The sequence below is a fragment of the Gadus chalcogrammus genome, chromosome 11 (genome assembly GCF_026213295.1).
Source record: "Gadus chalcogrammus isolate NIFS_2021 chromosome 11, NIFS_Gcha_1.0, whole genome shotgun sequence".
Taxonomy (NCBI): domain Eukaryota; kingdom Metazoa; phylum Chordata; class Actinopteri; order Gadiformes; family Gadidae; genus Gadus; species Gadus chalcogrammus.
In genome coordinates, this window is record NC_079422.1 from 27,847,039 (window position 1) to 27,856,783 (window position 9,745).

Consider the following 9,745-nt stretch of genomic DNA (forward strand, 5'->3'; position numbering starts at 1 on the left):
TGACACACCTGGTCAGGTACAATGACCCACCTGGTCAGGTTCACTGACACACCTGGTGAGGTACACAAACACACCTGGTGAGGTCTGACACACCTGGTGAGGTCTGACACACCTGGGAAGGTCTAACAACCTGGTCAGGTACACAGACACACCTGGTCAGGTACAATGACACACCTGGTAAGGTTTGACACACCTGGTGAGGTCTGACCCACCTGGTCAGGTACACGGACACACCTGGTGAGGTCTGACACACCTGGTCAGGTACACTGACACACCTGGTCAGGTTCACTGACACACCTGGTGAGGTCTGACACACCTGGTCAGGCAAACTGACACACCTGGTCAGGTTCACTGACACACCTGGTGAGGTCTGACACACCTGGTGAGGTCTGACCCACCTGGTCAGCTACACTGACACACCTGGTCAGGTACAATGACCCACCTGGTCAGGTTCACTGACACACCTGGTCAGGTACACAAACACACCTGGTGAGGTCTGACACACCTGGTGAGGTCTGACACACCTGGGAAGGTCTAACAACCTGGTCAGGTACACAGACACACCTGGTCAGGTACAATGACAGACCTGGTAAGGTCTGACACACCTGGTGAGGTCTGACCCACCTAGTCAGGTACACTGACACACCTGGTCAGGAGCACTACAGAACCCTCAGATCCATCATGGGTCACTTCATTTTTGTTTTACTATCTATCTCCTCGTGTGTGAGATCAACCATGACACCATGTCACTCAGGTCGAAGACGTTTGACCATTCCCTGCTGAACCACCTGCCACCAGACACTGGAGCCAAGGTAGAGCAGAAGAAGCCTCACTACAGCCAGGTGAGGCGGTCTGGCCACCAGGGGACATTTATAGATTTAAATATCATTGACCAGTGTCATGTAATCGTGTCATCTTCTCTCTCAGCTTTCCAAGACTAACTCCCAGTATCATAAAGTATTTAAGGACATCTGCAAAGAGGAGCTTCTCCGTCAGAGTGAGTCGCGATGACCAACCTAACCCCAACCTCCAACCTTAAATACCAAAACTATTCTGCCTTCAACACTAGAACTCCATGGTTTACACTGGATGTGCACCTGTGTGTGTGTGCGTGATTGTGCATGTGTTTGTGTTAGGTTATACGTGTGCGTTGCAGAAGGACATCCTGTACCAGGGAAGACTGTTTGTCTCAGACAACTGGATCTGCTTTCAATCAAAAGTCTTTGGCAAAGACACCAAGGTAGGAGACAAGGTAGCTAGGAGACAGGAGACACAAGACCACAAGGTAGCAAAGAGACAGGAGACACAAAACCACAAGGTAGCTAGGAGACAGGAGACACAAAACCACAAGGTAGCTAGGAGACAGGAGACAAGGCGACAAGGTAGATAGGAGAAAGAAGACAAGACCACAAGGGGGCTAGGATACAGGAGACACAAGACCACAAGGTAGCTAGGAGATAGGAGACACAAGACCACAATGTAGGTAGAAGAGAGGATACAAGACCACAAGGTAGCTAGGAGACAGGAGACAAGACATTGAGGGAACAAGGAGAAAGGAGACAAGACCACAAGGGAACTAGGATACAGGAGACACAAGACCACAATGTAGCCAGGAGACACAAGGCCACAAGGTAGCTAGGAGACAGAAGACACAAAACCACACGGTAGCTAGGAGACAGGAGACACAAGACCACAAGGTAGCTAGGAGACAGGATACAAGACCACAAGGTAGTTAGGAGACAGGAGACAAGACCACAAGGTAGATAGGAGAAAGGAGACAAGACCACAAGGTAACTAAGTTACAGAAGACACAAGACCACAAGGTAGCTAGGAGACAGGAGACAAGACCACAAGGTAGCTAGGATACAGGAGGACAAAAGACCACAAGGTAGCTAGGAGACAGGAAACCACAAGGTAGCTAGGAGACAGAATACAAGACCACAATTTGGGTAGGAGGCAGGAGACAAGACCACAAGGTAGCTAAGATACAGGAGACAAGACCACGAGGTAGCTGGGAGAAAGGAGACACAAGACCACAAGATAGCTGACACACTGACTATATGGTGTGAATATAGATACAGGACATATCCAGTCTGAGGACATATCCAGTGTGATTAAGGATCCAGTATCAATGCAGAACCAGGGAAAACATTAAATAGATTGGGTCTGAAAAGAGATCTAGTCTCACTGTCAATCCAGTGTGAATAGATCCAGTGTAAAAACAGACCCAGAGTAAATATAGAAGAGATCGAGTGTGAATATAGATCCAGTGTAAACGTAAAAACTATCCAGTGTGAATATAGATCTAGTGCTTATTACAAATAGAGCCAGAATAAATTTGGCTCAGCTTTGGAACAACTTTTTCTCAAACAGATCGCCATTCCAGTGGTTTTTGTCACGAACATCAAAAAGACCAAAACCGCCATCTTGGTCCCCAATGCCCTGGAGATATCCACATCCAGGGACCGGGTTAGGATTATTACCTATCAATCATTAATCCATATTTATCCATCTATCAAACTGATCTACATCTAAACTGAACAACATCTGAACTGAACTAGATCTAAACTGAACTACATCTAAACTGAACTAGATCTAAACTAATCTGCATCTAACCTGAACTAGATCTAAACTAACCTACATCTAAACTGAACTAGATCTAAACTGACCTACATCTAAACTGAACTACATTTTAACTAATCTACATCTATCCCTCTATCTTCCAGTACGTGTTCGTCTCCTTCCTGTCCAGAGATAACACATACAAGTTCCTGATGTCTGTCTGTCTGCACCTGGAGGTACAACTGTATATTTCTCCATGTCTGTCTTTCTGATTCTGGGGGTCTGTCGGTCTTGAGACTAGAGGTAAACCTGTCTGTCTGCATCTGAAAGTTTACCTGTCTTCCAGTAGTAAATCAGCATTAATCACAGGAGAGAATGGATACATTGTGGACTTTCAGAATAACTTATCCTTCCTGATTTTGGAAAGGCTTAAACTGATGCTAACAGAGGTGTGTGATCTTTGAATGCCAAATGAATGGATGCAGACGTATCATATTCAAGATGTTCTTGTGTCTGCAGGAGAAGAGTCCCTGCGGCAGCCCCTTCCCCTCAGCCGACAGCAATTTCCGGGTTCAAAGGTCAATTCCATCCCCACACTTCCCACTGGTAAGATATGAATGACTGTAGGAAGACAGATTATTAATGGTATCACCAACAGGACATTAGAAGTCCCTACGAACAGGCTAGAAGTAACAGACATTAAGATGAACATTCTGTCCTTCAAAACAAGACTTGTATATACTATTTTATAAACCTTGTGTATGAGTAATTGAGTGACTGGTTAGGGGGCTAGCTGACTGATTGACTGTCATGGGTGCTGGTTGGCTGACTAAATGTGTCTTTCTGCAGGGGTTCCCCGCTGATTTCAGTGAACTGGGAGTGATGAGAGATGATCTGGAGGAGAGTAGTAGCTCTGACTCTCCCACCCAAGAGATGGCTGGTTGGTCAGACGACCATAACCCTACCTAACATATCCCTCACCCTAACCCTGACCCTTACCCTTAACTCTACCTAACATTCCTCGCCCTCACCCTAACCCACATCCTAACCCTAACCCTTAACCCTTTGACAAAAAATCCAAATTGGGCAGTGTAAATTTCGGGAGGAATCTGGGTGATCCAAATCGCCAATAGAACCCCATGTTCAATTTGGCAAAAACCCTAACCCTAACCCTAACCCTTTCATTGTTGAACGGTAGAAACTTCCAGATTTGGTACTCGTGCTCGCTCAGCCAACTTAAGAGGCGGAAGCTTCAAACTTATACTAACCCTAGGCTGTTGGTGCTACAACATACCACAAGCTCGGACAGAAACACCTTTACCTTGGCCTTTTAGAGAGGGTGAAATGTGCTTCCAAAATGCAATTCTAAGTGAATGGGGCCAACCCTAACCTACTCATCCCCCTTGGTCCCATGAACGATATATTCGACTGTCTGCCTTTTTGACGCAACAGGAAAAAAAAATAGCAGGTTTATGAACTACTATATCAGAACTACTCAGATGTGTAACCCCAAAGTGCCTCTCACTCAGCATTTGGGGAAGAAACATATTAAGAAACAGGCAGGTGTCACCGCCCCGAGACTTGTCAAGCTTATTACACGGTCTGACTGGGACCTCCTCCACTCCGAATATCAGGACATGAATCTACTTCCAACTTCCAAATTGTAGACATAAACCGATTGCTGTTGGTGGACTTTGAGTATAAATACATTTTGTTTTTACTTCCAAATTGCAGATGTTTAGTTTTACCATCGTTCACAACACATCGTTCACAACCTAATATATCCGCCACCATGACCCTAACCCTAACCCCAACCCACATCCTAACAATTAACCCTACCTAAGAGATCCCACATCCTAACACTAACCCTTAACCCTACCTAACACATCCCTCACCCTAACCCACATCCTAACCCCAACCCACATACTAACCTTAACCCTACCTAACATATCCCTAAGCCTAACCCACATCCGAACTCTGACCCTTAACCCTACCTAACATATCCCTCACCCTAACCCACATCCTAACCCTAACCCACATCCTAACCCTAATCGTAACCAACATTCTAACCCTTAACCCTACCTAACATACCCCTCACCATAACCCACATCCTAACCCTAACCCACATCCTAAGCCTAACCCACATCCTTACCCTAACCCTTCATCCTAGCACCACATCCCTCACCCTAACTATAACCCTAACCCACATCCTAACCCTAACCCTGGCTTTACCCTACCTAACATGTCCCTCCCAAACCACACATCCTAACCCTAACCCACATCCTAACCCTAACCCTTCATCCTACCTAAAATGTCCCTCCCAAACCACACATCCTAACCCAATGGTCCTCATTCTTTGATGTCCCCTTACATTCCTAGAGTACCCTGTTCCAACTCTTCTCGAGGTTCTAAAGCACCCTGATGAACAAGATCCCCTGGACCGGACGACCCAGCAGATTCCAGTGCTCCAGGTTGATGACATGTGTTCAGGTTGGTTACCTACCTCCCTAATCTCCCCTAACCATCACTCAGTGAAGAGTTACCTACCTCCCTAACCTCCCCTAACCATCACTCAGTGAAGAGTTACCTTCCCCCCTAACCTCCCCTAATCCTCACTCAGTGAAGAGTTACCTTCCTCCCTCACCCTCCCCTAATCCTACCTCCCCCAGTCACTGAAGAGTTACCTTCCTCCATAACCCTCCATAACCCTCACTCAGGCTGAATCCCAATACAGCTCTTAACCCAAAATCTCAACACTACGCCTCGCTGTTGCGCGTTCACATGCAGGTTAGTCTTTTCCCGAAAGTCATTTTATTGAGGGGTAAGGGGTAAGGTGGAGGGCTTACAACCCTCCAAAAAAATGGCAAATTCTCCGGCAGGGGTAGCTGGGCAACAGTCCAGCAGCTCTGCTCCTGGAGTGCAATCCCTTTCTCCTCCATGTTGCAGTTAAATATGGACTTCAAAGTCAAGGCCAAAGTTCCTTTCCCCCAATTCTTCACAACCATGGCCGAGATAACCCCCACTATGAGTCTTTACTTATTGTGGAAGTACCAGAGACGTCAGACACCGTCTTTATGATTCATAACATCATCCGAAGCGCACATAGCTTTTGGCTGTGATATTAGATATAATATTATATAAATACCTATATATTATATAATATTATTATATTATATTATATAGATATAGAGCTCAAGGAGTCCGCACACGGCAACAATCACTTCTCCTCCATGCTGTGGTTCACTCTGACAGCTCTGACAGCTCATTGGTCAGCGCATTGTGATGGGACTGAAACCGAGGGGACTAACTTTTCTGGAACTCATATTCAATGTTTACTCGTTGGGAAAACACCATAACATGGGTTAGGGTTAACCCTAACCCTAAAACACCATAACATGGGTTAGGGTTAACCCTAAACACCATATAAATGGACTGCATTTGTATAGCGCTTTTTTAACCATTGGCCACCAATATTGCCTCACATTCACCCTTCACGCACACATTCACACACCGACGAGCTAACAGTCAGGGTTAGGTGCCATGCTCAAGGACACCTCGACACCGGGGATCAAACCAACAACCTTCAGGTTACCAGCCAACCCGCTCTACCTCCTGAGCTACACCCTCCCCTCAACAATATCACATGGGTTAGGGTTAACCCTAACCGTAAACATCATAATAGTCTCCTTTAAGACTTTTGGGGCAACTGGATTAGTGAACAGGGATTCCAGCAGCATCCATCCTTAGGTTAATGCTGTGCCTGTAAAGACCAGTAGAGTCCAGTAGAGTCCGGTAGAGACAATAAGAGTCTGGTGGAGTCCAGTAGAGGCCAGTAGAGACCATTAGAGTCTGGTAGAGAAAGGTAGAGTCAAGTAGAGACCATTAGAATCTGGTAGAGTCCAGTAGAGTCCAGTAGAGGCCAGAAGAGTCTGGTAGAGTCCAGTAGAGACCATTGGAGTCAAGTTGAGAACAGTAGAGTCTGATGGAGCCAGCAGAGTCTGGTAGAGGCCAGTAGAGGCCATTAGAGTCCAGTAGAGTCCGGTAGAGACCGGTAGAGTCCGTTAGAGTCGAGTGGAGTCCAGCAGAGACCAATACAGTCCAGTAGAGAACAATAGAGTCTGGCTGTGTTTGCAGGCTCCTGCAAGGTGAAAGAGAGAGCGATGGCGCACCCAACCAGTCCTAAGTCTGTGTCCATCAACACTCTGCTCTTCATCTACCTGCTCCTGTGAGTTGACCCCCCCACAGCCCCAGTTGGTCACCTGTTGACTCCCCTCCTCAGTCGTCCACAACCTCTGGCCTTCACTCTTTCACTCCTCCACCCTCTCATTCAATGTGTGTGCATGTGTGTGTGTGTGCATGTGTGTGTGCGTGTGCTCGCTCAAGAGTGTGTGTGTTAGTTGTGTCTTCCTGCTACATGGCGTACAGGATCTTCTCTCTGGAACACACTCTGACCTCCATGAGCGACCTCTCCAAGTACCAGTAAGACCTAACCCACGTCCTTTAACCTCTAACCTCTTATAATGTCATTATATTATCTTGAATAATCAGTCATTTAATAATTTTACTTCTAATAATCGGCTAAAATAATTGTATGATCAAACTTCTAATAATATAACCTAAAACTGAATCTCTAGTAATCGAATTTGATCATCTAATGATCTAAACTCTAATAATCAAACCTATAATTGTATTATTTTATAATCTAAACTCTAATAATCTATTTATCTCACCTTATTATCTAAACCCCTTAGGTTACATCTACTAATCAAATCACAAATAATCTTAACTCATTAGTTCAACTCTACTAATCTAAACTGTCTGCAATAGGCCCTGATAATAATAATAGTAAACACATGATGTCATCCTGTGTTCCAGAAATGATTTCCAGGGAGGACCTGCTGAAGTCCACACAGAGCTCTACTCTGAACTCACCCTCAGTCTCATGAAGCTAGAGACGGTCTGCTTACCTGTTTGTCTGCCTACCTGTATAATAATGCCATGGCATTCTGGGGATTTAACTGGATGAAAGAGTAATATCAAATCACACAGTTAGGAGCTCTATTCTGCCCACATGGCGATGCACTACACAGATTTAAACTGTAAACTGAGAGACATATCGTTTGAGAGACGACATGGGCATTATAATTATGTGAACGAACGAATAATAACTATAACAATAAGAAGCTAGCATTTTGTTCTGATGCCACATGCTAGCTAATGCAACTTCCGGTCCCAGGTCCAGAGGAACCTCCAGAGACTGCTGGACGAGGTTTCTGCTTGACTTCATCACTGCTGGATGACGTCATATCTGCTGGATGATGTCATCGCTGCCGGATGACGTCATTGCTGCTGGTGGTCGCTGTGGATAAAACAACTCAGCGCTGCTACATGTTGAGCTTGTAATCTGAGGGCTATGATGCTATTTACAATGCATCGTGGTTGTTTTTTAGCCGCTGGGATAGCTTAGCCTCTCTATCATGTGTTCAAAGTTCCATTAGGATTGACACAGCTGGGCTGAAATCAAATGAAGAAACCTCAATCTTAAATAGATACAGCACAGCACTAACTATCAGGACAAGCCTGTGGGGCTGGGCTGGTAGAGACTAACCACATCCCATGCCTCCCTATTTTAACCCTAACCCTAACCCTAACCCAAATAGATACAGCACAGCACTAACTATCAGGACAAGCCTGTGGGGCTGGGCTGATAGAGACTAACCACATCCCATGCCTCCCTATTTTAACCCTAACCCTAACCCAAATAGATACAGCACAGCACTAACTATCAGGACAAGCCTGTGGGGCTGGGCTGATAGAGACTAACCACATCCCATGCCTCCCTATTTTCGTCCTGCCTTCATTTTGAAATCTGTCATATCAGGGTTGGGTCAGGGTTAGAAACTGATGGTCAGGGTTAGATGGCTAACCCTTGACCTGTTCCAGTGTAAACTGCTACTGTGTGTTATTTTATGTTGAGGTGTGTCTGTAGTTCAACTCCTTAATTAATGTATTTGAGGTTCAACAGTGAATATCCAGGGTGTCCAAATGCAACTGGTAACCTCCTCATATGTGAAGTTAAAGATAAAATATCGCAAAGTTAGCGTTTTGTCATCTTTTGCATTCAGCTGGAATTGCTGCGGTGGTCTGATGGGTTAAGGTTAACAACTTTCACTTATATGATGACAATATTCTTCCTACCTTGATTGTTTTCTGAAATTTCTACTTAAAGGTAGAAAATTTAATATTTCGGCATTAAAACATACGTACAAATGACAAGATATATGTTATATACTTTATTTTCTTATGCACTAACATAATCCCAAATGTTTTCAGCCATTGCTAATCTCAGTGAAACCCGAACTTTTGAAATAGAAACGTCCCGGGCAATTACGTTGAGTCTTGGCGCCATAATTTCCCTTTAAGAAAAAGTATCCAGTAATACTGGAAACACGGGAAGCATAGGGTTTAAGGACGGACGACAGAAAACTAGATAGCTATCCACTATATTGTGTGTTCAATGTTTTTATTTCTCACTTGTGATGGAACACGATTATTATGACTACTGTTGTGATATGTAAATGGTACTAGATTATAGCTATGCAGAGTGACACGTCACTACATGAGCAGCGTAGGAATAGCGGTGTTGTATTGTTCCTGAACCTAACCTGAAGTAAAGATACGTTGGATCGTGACCTCAAGTCTTATTCCTTATCTCTAAAGATCACTTCATGGTGGCAGCGGTGATGAACAGCAATAAGACCGCTCTACGCCGACGTGAGTCTCCAAAGTAATTGTCAGAGGATAATTTGTATATCGCCAGACGTTGATTAAGTGCAATAAAAGACAAAATGGCATCACATCTACAGATGATGAACTGGTCCGAAACGGATCTAAGTGAGGCTATCTCACTGTTCAGACAGAAAATGTGTCTTCATCTAGATGAAAAATCTGCCGTGGCATAGGTGATGAAGGGCTAAGAAGGCTAAATGCTAGCGGACTCAGCGATGACAAGAAAAAAACCACCAGTTTGTGGGCATTTTCCGAGGACCAGTTTAAGCTTAATTTGAATTTTAGGATACACAGACTCCACCTAATGCAATACAGACCAAAACCGGATGAAAATATTGTGGACTTTTTGACTAGAGCCAGAACTTTAGCATTGAAGTGCAAATTCACAGAAGGG

At 44.7% G+C, this 9,745-nt stretch overlaps 1 protein-coding gene across 1 annotated transcript in view; it reads left to right on the forward strand.

The window, feature by feature from the left end:
- The window catches only part of LOC130392143 (GRAM domain-containing protein 2B), a 14,465-nt gene extending 4,956 nt beyond the window's left edge, over nt 1-9,509 (forward strand). The window contains exons 4-15 of the mRNA XM_056602583.1: nt 755-842; nt 928-997; nt 1,137-1,240; nt 2,374-2,469; nt 2,727-2,798; nt 3,082-3,168; nt 3,412-3,502; nt 4,942-5,052; nt 6,697-6,787; nt 6,946-7,041; nt 7,438-7,519; nt 7,799-9,509. Coding sequence (XP_056458558.1) covers nt 755-842; nt 928-997; nt 1,137-1,240; nt 2,374-2,469; nt 2,727-2,798; nt 3,082-3,168; nt 3,412-3,502; nt 4,942-5,052; nt 6,697-6,787; nt 6,946-7,041; nt 7,438-7,519; nt 7,799-7,843 — 1,033 coding nt within the window. The 3' untranslated portion in view covers nt 7,844-9,509. The remainder of the gene's footprint in view (nt 1-754; nt 843-927; nt 998-1,136; nt 1,241-2,373; nt 2,470-2,726; nt 2,799-3,081; nt 3,169-3,411; nt 3,503-4,941; nt 5,053-6,696; nt 6,788-6,945; nt 7,042-7,437; nt 7,520-7,798) is intronic.
- Nucleotides 9,510-9,745: the final 236 nt, after the last annotated feature.